This window comes from Oncorhynchus tshawytscha, linkage group LG18 (assembly GCF_018296145.1).
Source record: "Oncorhynchus tshawytscha isolate Ot180627B linkage group LG18, Otsh_v2.0, whole genome shotgun sequence".
Taxonomy (NCBI): Eukaryota; Metazoa; Chordata; class Actinopteri; order Salmoniformes; family Salmonidae; genus Oncorhynchus; species Oncorhynchus tshawytscha.
The window spans coordinates 26,343,451-26,357,505 of record NC_056446.1 but is presented as its reverse complement, the minus strand read 5'-3'; the positions used below and the strand labels follow the sequence as shown (position 1 = coordinate 26,357,505).

At 44.5% G+C, this 14,055-nt stretch overlaps 1 protein-coding gene across 1 annotated transcript in view; it reads left to right on the top strand.

Moving 5' to 3' along the window:
* The window catches only part of LOC112217378 (fibronectin type III domain-containing protein 1), a 121,013-nt gene extending 110,074 nt beyond the window's left edge, over positions 1 to 10,939 (top strand). The window contains exons 18-22 of the mRNA XM_042300509.1: positions 5,052 to 5,131; positions 5,347 to 5,376; positions 9,222 to 9,383; positions 9,788 to 9,910; positions 10,150 to 10,939. Coding sequence (XP_042156443.1) covers positions 5,052 to 5,131; positions 5,347 to 5,376; positions 9,222 to 9,383; positions 9,788 to 9,910; positions 10,150 to 10,265 — 511 coding nt within the window. The 3' untranslated portion in view covers positions 10,266 to 10,939. The remainder of the gene's footprint in view (positions 1 to 5,051; positions 5,132 to 5,346; positions 5,377 to 9,221; positions 9,384 to 9,787; positions 9,911 to 10,149) is intronic.
* Positions 10,940 to 14,055: the final 3,116 nt, after the last annotated feature.

Here is a 14,055-nt window from a genome sequence, read left to right as displayed (position 1 = left end):
TGGATGTTTTGGAAGGAAAACATTACTGAACGTAACGCGCAAATGTAAACTGAGATTTTTGGATATAAATATGAACTTTATTGAACAAAACATACATGTATTGTGTAACATGAAGTCCTATGAGTGTCATCTGATGAAGATCATCAAAGGTTAGTGATTTATTTTATCTCTATTTCTGCTTTTTGTGACTCCTCTCTTTGGCTGGAAAATGGCTGTGTTTTTCTGTGACTAGGTACTGACCTAACATAATCGTTTGGTGTGCTTTCGTCGTAAAGTGTCCGATTTTGAAATCGGACACTGTGGTGGGATTAACAACAAGTTTATCTTTCAAATGGTGTAAAATACTTTTATGTTTGAGGAATTTTAATTATGAGATTTCTGTTGTTTGAATTTGGCGCCCTGCACTTTCACTGGCTGTTGTCATATCGATCCTGGTAGCGGGATCTAAGCATACAAACCTAGGGAGGCTGTTGCTATTTTCTCTCAAATGTAATATATAAAAAGGTTATGGGTACTATTTTGGAGTTGGGCACAGTTCGCTGAAAAGAGTTGACTCAAAACAAACTCTGTTTCTGGGTCAGATTCATCTTTTTGCTCTATGCAATGTGAACGGAGATAACGTTTGGATGCTAATGAGTTCTTGGTAGCTCGACTGTGCGCTCATGGAGTGAGCAGCCTACACTGTGCTTGAACCACTGACCTTTTGTGATTAGCCAGTCCAAATAAACTACCATCCTCTTTCTCTCGATGTTTCTTTCTTTCTCTCTCTATGTACCTGTTTCTCTTTCCCTATCTCTCTCTCTACCTGTTTCTCTCTCTCTATGTACTTGTTTCCCTATCTCTCTCTCTCTACCTGTTTCTCTCTCTTTCTCTCTCTACCTGTTTCTCTCTCTCTATGTACCTGTTTCCCTATCTCTCTCTCTCTATGTACCTGTTTCCCGCTCTCTCTCTCTACCTGTTTCTCTCTCTTTCCCTATCTCTCTCTCTACCTGTTTCTCTCTCTCTATGTACCTGTTTCCCTATCTCTCTCTCTACCTGTTTCTCTCTCTTTCCCTATCTCTCTCTCTGCCTGTTTCTCTCTCTCTATGTGCCTGTTTCTCTCTCACACTCTCCCAGTCTATTCAGCTCCACAGAGAGGAAAGAAACACACACAACTTCAACCTTAAACACTCCATAACTCTGTATCCAGGGTTAATATTATACATGAGATTCATCCTCACATGAGAGAGAAAGAGGCAAAAAAGAGAAAGAGATCTCAGAGATAGAGAAAGTTTCTCTCTCTTTCCCTATCTCTCTCTCTCTGCCTGTTTCTCTCTCTCTATGTGCCTGTTTCTCTCTCACACTCTCCCAGTCTATTCAGCTCCACAGAAGAGAGAAGAGAAGAGACAGAAGAGAGAACCTTAAGAGAGAGGAGGGAGAGAGAGTGAGAGAGAGAGTGAGAGAGAAAGAGAGAGAGAGAGAGAGAGAGAGTGAGAGAGAAAGAGAGAGAGAGAGAGAGATTAGACATGAGAGAGAGAGAGAGAGAGAGAGAGAGAGAGAGAGAGAGAGAGAAGTGAGAGAGAGAGAGAGAGAGAGAGAGAGAGAGAGAGAGAGAGAGAGAGAGAGAGAGAGAGAGAGAGAGAGAGAGAGAGAGAGAGAGAGAGAGAGAGAGAGAGAGAGAGAGAGAGAGAGAGAGAGAGAGAGAGAGAGAGAGAGAGAGAGAGAGAGAGAGAGAGAGAGAGAGAGAGAGAGAGAGAGAGAGAGAGACAGAGAGAGAGAGAGAGAGAGAGAGAGAGAGAGAGAGAGAGAGAGAGAGAGAGAGAGAGAGAGAGACAGAGAGACAGAGAGAGAGAGAGAGAGAGAGAGAGAGAGAGAGAGAGAGAGAGAGAGAGAGAGAGAGAGAGAGAGAGAGAGAGAGAGAGAGAGAGAGAGAGAGAGAGAGAGAGAGAGAGAGAGAGAGAGAGAGAAGAGAGAGAGAGGGAGAGGGGGGATGTTACACAACAGAAAACAGTTCATGCAGAGCAGGTGTGTCAATACATCATAAGCGGGAAACCTGACCAGTTCAGTGATGGGCAGACACATACATAGACACACACACACACAGACACAGACACAGACACACACACAGCTCTGCACCATACCCAAGGTTATGTGTTTCCAAGGTTACAGTTGGTAAGGGGGACAGGTTTATATATTTTATTTATTCAACCTTTATTTAACTAGGCAAGTTAGTTAAGATCTGGGCTGTCCAGACCTTTCCCCTCCTTCTGACAGCCAGACCCGAGCCAATAGTTCATACCCGAGCCAAAGGTTCATACCCGAGCCAAAGGTTCATACCCGAGCCAAAGGTTCATACCTGAGCCAAAGGTTCATACCCGAGCCAAAGGTTCATACCTGAGCCAAAGGTTCATACCCGAGCCAAAGGTTCATACCCGAGCCAAAGGTTCATACCCGAGCCAAAGGTTCATACCCGAGCCAAAGGTTCACGCTCAGGTGTTAGCCATGCACAGGCAGACACATGTAATCCAACACATAACAGCACATTTGTCTCTGTCACACACATACACATGCTGAGTTGTCCCACGAACATCACACACATCATCCACTGACACTGCGGACATGCACATGCACGCACACACAGAGACAGATGTTCCTAAATTCATAACTTCGGAATTTAGAAGCCTACTGAACATGCGTTAGCTTTTGCCCTGTGGTTTGTGTGTGTGTCTGTGTGCATGTGTGTCTGTGTGTGTGTGCATATTACTTGTGTATGGGTGGATGTGTGTGTGTACATCTGTGTCTGTGTGTGTGTGCGTATGAGTAAAAACTTTATGTGCAAAAGGCGGGTAGAGTGATTGACAGTTTATAATTGCCCATGAAAGGTTGAACTGAGCCAGGCCGAGTGAGGGTCTACGCTGCATGGAGCTGGCTGTATATAAGGAGAAATCTGAAGACATGTATACATTTCAGTTTCTCTGCACTGAAGGAACACTACATGTGTGTCTATATGGAGGCAGACGTCTCCAGGTGTGTGTGTGTGTGGGGGGGGTCTGCTTAATAAGCACAGGGTGAAGAATGCTGCTCACTCAAGGGCTATAGGGCATGAAACTCTCCTACTTACACCAGAACTATAGTTACAAGATAGACAACTCTAGATATGAAGTCAAGGTATATAGACAAAAGTTATATGAGAATCTCTCTCTCGTTAAAGGGTTTGGGTGGAAATTAGTGGACCGTCAAGTTACTGTACGTAACCCTGAAGTGGAGGGAGAACACACACACAGTCTTGTCTCATGGTGTTGTTTTGAATCTGAGGCGATTGAATAATTCCTACACTGTATTTAAAACACACAGAGACTAAAGTTTCTCAGAGTAGGAGTACTGATCTAGGATCTGACAATATAATATATAAATCTTTTTTTTTCTTATTTGTTATGATCTAAAATGTCAAACTGATCCTAGATCAGCACTCCTACTCTGAGTTGCTTTGTGGATGCGGGCCCAGAGCTCAAAGTCTGCTTTATATCGGTCAGGAGGGACGTTGTGTCATATAGAAATGCTCTCTTTGTGAAATTGCTGCTTTGAGGTCTTTCTCTTTTTCTTCCTCCCTCTCTCTCACTCACCCTACCTCTCTCCCTCATTCCCCCTCTTTCAATCTACCCTATTCCCCCTCTTTCTTTATCTCTTTCTCCCTGCTATAGGAACATAGAAACAGTATTCTCTTAAATCTGCCTCCCCACTCCTCTCTGACGGTGCAGGAGTCGAGTGCTGCCTCCCTTCCTAGCCATCTCCTATAGTCTGCCTCCCTCACTCCTCTCTGATGGTGCAGGAGTCGAGTGCTGCCTCCCTTCCAGCCATCTGCTATAGTCTGCCTCCCTCGCTCCTCTCTGACGGTGCAGGAGTCGAGTGCTGCCTCCCTTCCTAGCCATCTGCTATAGTCTGCCTCCCTCACTCCTCTCTGATGGTGCAGGAGTCGAGTGCTGCCTCCCTTCCAGCCATCTGCTATAGTCTGCCTCCCTCACTCCTCTCTGACGGTGCAGGAGTCGAGTGCTGCCTCCCTTCCAGCCATCTGCTATAGTCTGCCTCCCTCACTCCTCTCTGATGGTGCAGGAGTCGAGTGCTGCCTCCCTTCCAGCCATCTGCTATAGTCTGCCTCCCTCACTCCTCTCTGACGGTGCAGGAGTCGAGTGCTGCCTCCCTTCCTAGCCATCTGCTATAGTCTGCCTCCCTCAGACGGTGCAGGAGTCGAGTGCTGCCTCCCTTCCTAGCCATCTGCTATAGTCTGCCTCCCTCGCTCCTCTCTGACGGTGCAGGAGTCGAGTGCTGCCTCCCTTCCTAGCCATCTGCTATAGTCTGCCTCCCTCGCTCCTCTCTGACGGTGCAGGAGTCGAGTGCTGCCTCCCTTCCTAGCCATCTGCTATAGTCTGCCTCCCTCACTCCTCTCTGATGGTGCAGGAGTCGAGTGCTGCCTCCCTTCCTAGCCATCTCCTATAGTCTGCCTCCCTCGCTCCTCTCTGATGCAGGAGTCTGCCTCCCTTCCAGCCATCTGCTATAGTCTGCCTCCCTCGCTCCTCTCTGACGGTGCAGGAGTCGAGTGCTGCCTCCCTTCCAGCCATCTGCTATAGTCTGCCTCCCTCACTCCTCTCTGATGGTGCAGGAGTCGAGTGCTGCCTCCCTTCCAGCCATCTGCTATAGTCTGCCTCCCTTCCAGGTGCCATCTGCCTCCCTTCCTAGCCATCTGCTATAGTCTGCCTCCCTCACTCCTCTCTGACGGTGCAGGAGTCGAGTGCTGCCTCCCTTCCAGCCATCTGCTATAGTCTGCCTCCCTCACTCCTCTCTGACGGTGCAGGAGTCGAGTGCTGCCTCCCTTCCAGCCATCTGCTATAGTCTGCCTCCCTCACTCCTCTCTGATGGTGCAGGAGTCGAGTGCTGCCTCCCTTCCAGCCATCTGCTATAGTCATTAGGGTCTAAACATCTTCCATGTGGAAACAGAGACCTGGCCTCTGTAACGCCTGTAATAATGGCTCTCTCTAATACACACTATTTTGTCTTGGTTGTTTTTTTTACCTCAGGTACTACTTCAAAGTCCAGGCAAAGAATATCTTTGGGCTGGGACCGGTTAGCGATACGCTCACCTATGTCACTGAATCAGGTCTGTATGAGTATTAGGGGAGGTTGCTAAATACTGTTCAAGGGTCAGTTTTGCTTTGTGCCTGCAAATGGTTGTGGTTCTGGGATTGGAAATAGGTTTGCTGATCCTAGATCTACTAAGGCCACATCTACTTGCCTGTATCATCCTGTTTTTTAGTTTATGTATGAATTCTGTTCCAGTTCATGTCTCTCATTTGAACGTTTTCTGTTTTTCAGACGACCCTCTTCTTATTGAACGGCCGCCTGGTGAGTTGTATCGAAATGTCTCATATGTTACTCTTACTCTAACAATATTGACAAAACATGCTGGCCTACATTGCTCTAGTCCAGAAGATCACTGCTTCAGGTCATTTGAAGAAACTCGAGGTGACAGTTGGAGAAAGCTGGTGAGGAGTTAACAGTCTGGGGCATACCAAAGGCTGCATGCACCTACACTGACATACACTGGACTTGGCTGACATCCATAGTGGTAAAACGATGCCAAAGTACAGTTTTGGTATTTATTGTTTTTAATTAAGAGAGTCAGTCAGGTATTTCGAAGAGGGGGGATGAGGGGGGCAGGTGCTCGTTCACTCCCTCCCCTCTCACCCCTTCCTACCCTTTCCCTTGGGTGCTATGCACAATTCGCTGTGTATCTGAAAAGGAGACTGGAATGGTGAAAACTGTTAATAAAGGGAATGTGTAGTTAGTCTTGACTAGCTCTGTGAGAACTGACAGGTTGAGTGTAGTTTATTTTATCAGGGAGTCATACTGAGACCAAGGTCTATTTTACAGATGAGCCCTGAATTACATCAATTACAGAATAGACAAATAAAAATAAAAATACAAAATGCAAGCAGAAAGAAACACAGTCATGAAAAACAAAGACATTCATCAGTAATAAGGTCCTTAATCAGCATTCTGAATTGGCCTAAAGGCACCAAAACATACACTTTTCAGAACATTTTGAAAATTGTTCCACAAATAAAATGTGAAAAACCTCAACACTGATTTACCTAACTCAGTAGAGACCAACGGAATTTCCAGAGCTAGCATCCCTGAGACCGGGTGTGGTAACTCACATGTCTAAAGTTCAGTATAGATGTGAGATATGTGAGATACAGTAAAAGCTTTATAAATGAAAACCTGGCCTCCCGAGTGGCTCAGTGGTCTAAGGCACTGCATCACAGTGCTAGCTGTGCCACTAGAGATCCTGGTACGAGTCCAAGCTGTGTCGCAGCCGGCCTCGACCGGGATACCCACAATTGGCCCAGCGTCGTCCGGGTTAGGGGAGAGTTTGGCCAGCAGGGATGTCTTTGTCCCATCGCGCTCTAGTGACTCCTGTGGCGGGCCGGGCGCATGCGTGCTGACACAGTGTTTCCTCCGACTCATTGGTGTGGCTGGCTTCTGGGTTAAGCGGGCATTGTGTCAAGAAGCAGTGTGGCTTTGTTGGGTCGTGTTTTGGAGGACGCACGGCTCTTGACCTTCGCGTCTCTCGAGTCCTTATGGGAGTTGCAGCGAGACTGTAACTACCAATTGGATACCACAAAAAAGGTGTTTTTTAAAAATGAAATAAATATGAAAACATAGCAATGTATCAACCTACGTGACATCACAGAGGTCCAACCAACGTTCTGGTAGAGAATGCAGTGATGACATCACAGAGGGACAACCAACTTTCTGGTAGAGAATGCAGTGATGACATCACAGAGGTCCAACCAACTTTCTGGTAGAGAATGCAGTGATGACATCACAGAGGTCCAACCAACGTTCTGGTAGAGAACGCAGTGATGACATCACAGAGGGACAACCAACGTTCTGGTAGAGAATGCAGTGATGACATCACAGAGGTCCAACCAACGTTCTGGTAGAGAATGCAGTGATGACATCACAGAGGTCCAACCAACGATCTGGTAGAGAATGCAGTGTTGACATCACAGAGGTCCAACCAACGTTCTGGTACAGAACGCAGTGATGACATCACAGAGGGACAACCAACGTTCTGGTAGAGAACGCAGTGATGACATCACAGAGGGACAACCAACGTTCTGGTAGAGAATGCAGTGATGACATCACAGAGGGACAACCAACGTTCTGGTAGAGAATGCAGTGACGACATCACAGAGGGACAACCAACGTTCTGGTAGAGAATGCAGTGATGACATCACAGAGGGACAACCAACGTTCTGGTAGAGAATGCAGTGATGACATCACAGAGGGACAACCAACGTTCTGGTAGAGAATGCAGTGATGACATCACAGAGGGACAACCAACGTTCTGGTAGAGAATGCAGTGACGACATCACAGAGGGACAACCAACGTTCTGGTAGAGAATGCAGTGACGACATCACAGAGGGACAACCAACGTTCTGGTAGAGAATGCAGTGACGACATCACAGAGGGACAACCAACGTTCTGGTAGAGAATGCAGTGACGAGTGCTAAAATTGTCGCCCGTAATAAAGCACAGTGTGCTTTAATAAACTGCATCGAACGGCTTTAATGAAGTGGCAGCTGCATTCATATAGATGATGTCGCCATAGTCTAGGATCCATAGGAACATCGACTGAATGATCTGATTTCTACTATTTATTGAGAGGCAGGACATATTTCTATAAAAGAAGCTCATTTTTATTCTCAGCTTCTAAACTAACTCGTCATGATGCTTTTTAAAAGATAGCTTTTCATCTATCCAGATGCCCAGATACTTGTAAGCAGGGACACAATCAATATAGACATCATCCAAAGTACATGCTTAAATCATCAGTTATTTTTATGCGTTCTAGAGAACAACATATACTTACTTTTACCTGCATTCAATACTAATTTCAGGTCAATAAAGTTTTTCTGTAATACAATGAAGGCAGACTTTAGTTCAGATAGAGCCTTGTCAACTGTGGGGGCAATAGCATACATAACATTTTTATTGGCATACAAGTGCAGGTTACAATTTTTTACAGGCAAGTTGATATTGTTAATGTGAAAATTACAGGACCCAAAATCAACCCCTGCAGGACACCTTTAGTAATGTCCAGGAAGCCTGATTTAACACCATCAGTCAGTTAACACCACATCGAGTCCTATCTGTCAAGTCATTTTTAAACCAGTTACATGCAGCCTGGTCTAGGCCAATTGATGAAAGCATCTGAATTAGCAGTGAGTGATTAACAGTATTGAAAGCCTTTGACAGGTCAATGAAGAGGGCAGCACAATGTAGCCTTTTATCTATACAATTAACCACAGGATTTATAACTAGGGATGCAGCAGAGATAGTGCTTTGACCTGGTCTAAAACCCAACTGATGTACATTTAGAATATATTTCAAAGATAAGAAAGATCTTAGCTGAGAATTAATCAAGGATTATTATATTTTAGCTTAGAAATAGGGCGATCATTATTTAGGTCACAAGGGTCACCACCACCTGAAGGGGGAGTACATGGGCCACATTGGGGATAGTACCAGATATAATCGTTAGGTTAAAAGTATGGGTTAATGATTCAGCAATCAGGGTGACAGGATCTAACATATCAGCTCTACTCAATTTGTTTACATCAAACTTAAGCAAGGCATCTAGCACATCACTGATGGTAAATTGCTGAACTTAAGCAAGGCATCAAAAACATCACAGATGGTAAATTGCTGAACTTAAAGCAAGGCATCTAGCACATCACAGATGGTATATTGCTGAAATGAAAACAAAAATTCAGTAAAAGTTGACGTGTTAACCGTTGAGTCAGCTAGAGGGAAGAGCAGTCAATTAGTTAGTCTTGACTAGCTCAGTTAGAGTTGACAGGTTGAGAGTAGGTATTAATGACTAGCTTTGTGAGTGTAGCATTAAGTAAGCACTCTGTTAGATCAGGAGGGACTGTCATGAAGGACATGCTGAGAGCTCAACCTTCACCGCAACAGTTTAGTGGTTATGTAATATATGCCATTTAGCAGACACTTTTAAAATGTAGTTATTTAGAAGACACGCTTATCCAGAACAACTAGGGTTAAGTATCTTCCTCAAGGGCACAGACCGATTTTTCACCTAGTCTGCAGGGATTCAAACCAATCCCTGCCGACTAGCCCAATGGTCTTAACTACTAGGCTACCTGCCTTCCTCTAGGTGGAGAGCCTATCTGGATCCCCTTCTCCTTCAGATTCAACCCCCAGCACAGTGCCTGTAAGGGCAGCCAGTACGTCAAGAGGACCTGGTACAGAAAGTTTGTGGGCGTGGTCCTGTGCAACTCGCTGAGATACAAAATCTTTATGGGCGATGGGCTGAAAGGTACTACTGATGTTACTTCTCACCTTCCTCCTCCTTTATATCCTTCTCTCTCTCTCAAGTTCAAGTCTTGGATCAATTCAAGATGCTTTACAGTTTCTCCTATTTTTTTCTCTCTTATAATCTCACCACCATTTCTCTCCCTTACGCTTTCCTGTTCTTCTTTCACTACCATACCCTCTCGCTCTCCCTTTCATTCTCTCACTCTTTCACTACATGTATCTGAATCACACCCTTTCTTTACATCTCTTCCCTATGCTACTGGGTGTTTTATGGTTTTGGGGCTCTGTGGACTCATTACATAATGGAATATTGTGTGAGAGTGTGTTCTGTTGTTAACCATTGAGGGCTCTCCCATCTCTGTCTCTCTCCCTCTATCTCTCTCATCTCTCTCGCTCTCCTTCCAGAAATGTTCCACAGTATAGCAGACACATTCGGCCATGGGGAGGACCACTGCCAGTTTGTAGACTCTTACCTAGACGGGAGGACAGGCTCCCCCAGCCTCTCAACGTATCTGCCCACAGCACAAGGTACAATAACATAAATCAACTCCCAAAATTCATCACTCGCCTACAGCCTGGTGTAGAATTGTTTTTATGGTATTAAAAATAATTATATTCCAGCTAATATTAAGTCCCAGAGCCTTGATTACAGACAACCTCAATATCCTAGGCTGAAAAGAAACAGTCAGAATCCTCTAACAAAGCATAAAAAATGTGTTACATCTATTCATAATGCATAACAACACTGCCGGTCCTCCCCTGTGCAGGTTACTATCGCTCTTACAGGCAGGAGCCAGTCAACTTTGGACCTATCGGCCGGCGTACGCCACATCCCTTCGTGGGATGGTACGAGTGTGGGGTGCCCATCCCTGGCAAGTGGTAACACAGGGGGTCACAAAGAGGTCATCACCGAGGGCATACAAACTCCAACCTGCTGCAGCCTCTGTCATGCTCTCACTGACCCCGCCCCCTGGAGATGAACTGTTGCTAACCACAGCAGAAAGACAACAACATTCCAAACTTATACTGCTTCAGATCAAAGAGAATATAATACTTTAAACAACACTAATATTTCCATGTATTCATTACCATGCACTTTTATAAAAGCAGTTTGTATATGAGGGGGAAAAAAGCATGTATTGCTATTGCTTAGTTTAACTTTTGTCTTCTGGATCGGAAAGAATCCTTGTTAATTCCCAACTATTCTCAAGTGGAAGTGCACCTGTGATCATGACAACACTAATGAAATGGGAGATCCTGTAAAAGACCAAAGCACAAACTGAACAGTACTAATGGGAGCGAAGGGATTGTATGTGTGTTTAATATCAATCAAGAGATCTTGTTCATAACAGTAGTATGATACAGTAATGGCTTTTGACAACTAGTTTTTGTGTCAGTTTTCTTGAACATGCATAGTGTTTTTATAGTCTTTGGTATTTACGAGACTCCATAAGATCAGAAGTTACTGTGGAAGTGTTGTATGTATACAATGAATAACAATACTTAATATTTGCTCAGGAATGGTTGGACATTAAATAAAGGTGCTATGGAAAACAAGGAACCCCTTAACGATTCATTTGTTCCGTGAGAATATCTGAATGTCCATGTTTAAGGAAACTCAAACTTTACTAAGCAAATAGAGTTTCAGTTTCAATCTAGTATCATAATCTGTCTAAACCACAGTACCAGTCAAAGGTTTGGACACACCTACTCAATTAAGGGTTTTTCTTTATTTTGTACCATTTTCTACATTGTAGAATAATAGTGAAGACATCAGAACTATGAAATAACACATATGGAATCATGTAGTAAACAAATAAAACTGTTAAACAAATCAAAATATATTTTATATTTGAGATTCTTCAAAGTAGCCACGCATTGCCTTGATGACAGCTTTACACACTCTTGGCATTCTCTCAACCAGCTTCATGTGGTAGTCACCTGGAATGCATTTCAATTAACAGGTGTGCCTTGTTAAAAGTTAATTTGTGGAATTTCTTTCCTTCTTAATGCGTTTGAGACGATCAGTTGTGTTGTGACAAGGTAGGGGTGGTATACAGAAGATAGTCCTATTTGGTAAAAGACCAAATCTATATTATGGCAAGAACAGCAAAGATAAATGTCAGTCCATCATTACTTTAAGACATGAAGGTCAGTCACTCCGGAAAATTTCAAGAACTTTGAGAGTTTCTTCAAGTGCAGTCACAAAAACCATCATGCGCTGGCTCTCGTGAGGACCGCCACAGGAAAGGAAGACCCAGAGTTACCTCTGCTACAGAGGATAAGTTTATTGGAGTTACCAGCCTAAAAAATTGCAGCCCAAATAAATGCTTCACAGAGTTCAAATAACAGACATATCTCAACATCAATTGTTCAAAGGAGACTGTGTGAATCAGGTCGAATTGCTACAATGAAACCACTACTAAAGTGTCACGCCCTGATCTGTTTCACCTGTCTTTGTGCTTGTCTCCACCCCCCTCCAGGTGTCACCCATCTTCCCCAATATCCCCTGTGTATTTATCCCTTTGTTCTCTGTCTGTTGCCAGTTCGTTTTGTTTCATCAAGCCTACCAGCGTTTATCCCTCTACTCGTGTCTCTCGTTTTTTCCTGCTTTCTAGTTTTCCCAGTTTTTGACCTTTCTGCCTGCCCTGAGCCTGCCTGCCGTCCTGTACCTTTGCCCCACTACTCTGGATTACCGACCTCTGCCTGACCCTGAGCCTGCCTGCCGTTATTTACCTGTGCCCCAAGACTCTGGATAATCTACCCCTGCCTGCCTTGACCTATCGTTTGCCTGCCCCTGTTGCTGTAATAAACATTGTTACTTCGACACAGTCTGCATTTGGGTCTTACCTGAAACGTAATACTAAAGGACACCAATAAGAAGAAGAGACTTGCTTGGGCCAAGAAACACCAGCAATGGACATTAGACCGGTGGACATTTTATGAGACCAAATATGACATTTTTGGTTCCAACCGCCATGTCTTTGTGAGACGCAGAGTAGTTGAATGGATGATATCCGCTTGGGTGGTTCCAAACTTGAAGCATGGGGGTGCTTTGCTGGTTACACTGTGATTTATTTAGAATTCAAGGCACACTTAACAAACATGGCTACAACAGCATTCTGCAGCGATACGCCATCCAATATGGTTTGCACTTAGTGGGACTATCATTTGTTTTTCAACAGGACAATGACCAACACACCTTCAGGCTATGTAAGGGCTATTTGACCAAGAAGGAAATTGACGGAGTTGCAATCTACTGCAGAAATAGGCTGCAGAGTTCTGTCATACTATCCAGGTCTGTACCCAAACAATTTGAGCTTCTACGTTTAAAAATCCACATTTCCAGAATCAAGTCTCTCACCGTTGACGCTTGTGAATTGATTGCCCCCCATCTATCTTCAGAGCTCGTCCTGCTAGGTGACCTAAACTGGGACATGCTTAACACCCCGGCCATCCTACAATCTAAGCTTGATGCCCTCAATCTCACACAAATTATCAATGAACCTACCAGGTACAACCCCAAATCCGTAAACACAGGCACCCTCATAGATATCATCCTAACCAACTTGCCCTCCAAATACACCTCTGTTGTTTTCAACCAAGATCTCAGCGATCACTGCCTCATTGCCTGCATCCGTAATGGGTCTGCGGTCAAACGACCACCTCTCATCACTGTCAAACGCTCCCTAAAACACTTCAGCGAGCAGGCATTTCTAATCGACCTGGCCCAGGTATCCTGGAATGGTATTGACCTTATCCCGTCAGTAGAGGATGCCTGGTTAATCTTTAAAAGGGTTTCCCTCACCATCTTAAATAAGCATGCTCCATTCAAAAAATTGGAACCAGGAACAGATACAGTGAGGAGAACAAGTATTTGATACACTCCCGATTTTGCAGGTTTTCCTACTTACAAAGCATTTAGAGGTCTGTCATTTTTATCATAGGTACACTTCAACTGTGAGAGACGGAATCTAAAACAAAAATCCAGAAAATCACATTGTATGATTTTAAAGTAATTAATTTGCATTTTATTGCATGACATAAGTATTTGATACATCAGAAAAGCAGAACTTAATATTTGGTACAAAAACCTTTGTTTGCAATTACAGAGATCATACATTTCCTGTAGTTCATGACCAGGTTTCCACACACTGCAGCAGGGATTTTGGCCCACTCCTCCATACAGACCTTCTCCAGATCCTTCAGGTTTCGGGGCTGTTGCTGGGCAATACGGACTTTCATCTCCCTCCAAAATTCTCTATTGGGTTCAGGTCTGGAGACTGGCTAGGCCACTCCAGGACCTTGAGATGCTTCTTACGGAGCCACTCCTTAGTTGCCCTGGCTGTGTGTTTTGGGTCGTTGTCATGCTGGAAGACCCAGCCACGACCCATCTTCAATGCTCTGTTGCAACCCCTATTACTAGCCTGTTCAACCTATCTATCGTATCGTCTGAGATTCCCAAAGATTGGAAAGCTGCCGCGGTCAGACCCAAACTGCCACAGACCTATATCTATCCTAGCCTGCCGTTCTAAGGTCTTCGAAAGCCAAGTTAACAAACAGATTACCGACCATTTTGAATCCCACCGTACCTTGTCCGCTATGCAATCTGGTTTCCGAGCTGGTCATGGTTGTACCTCAGCCACGCTCAAGGTCCTAAACAATATCATAAC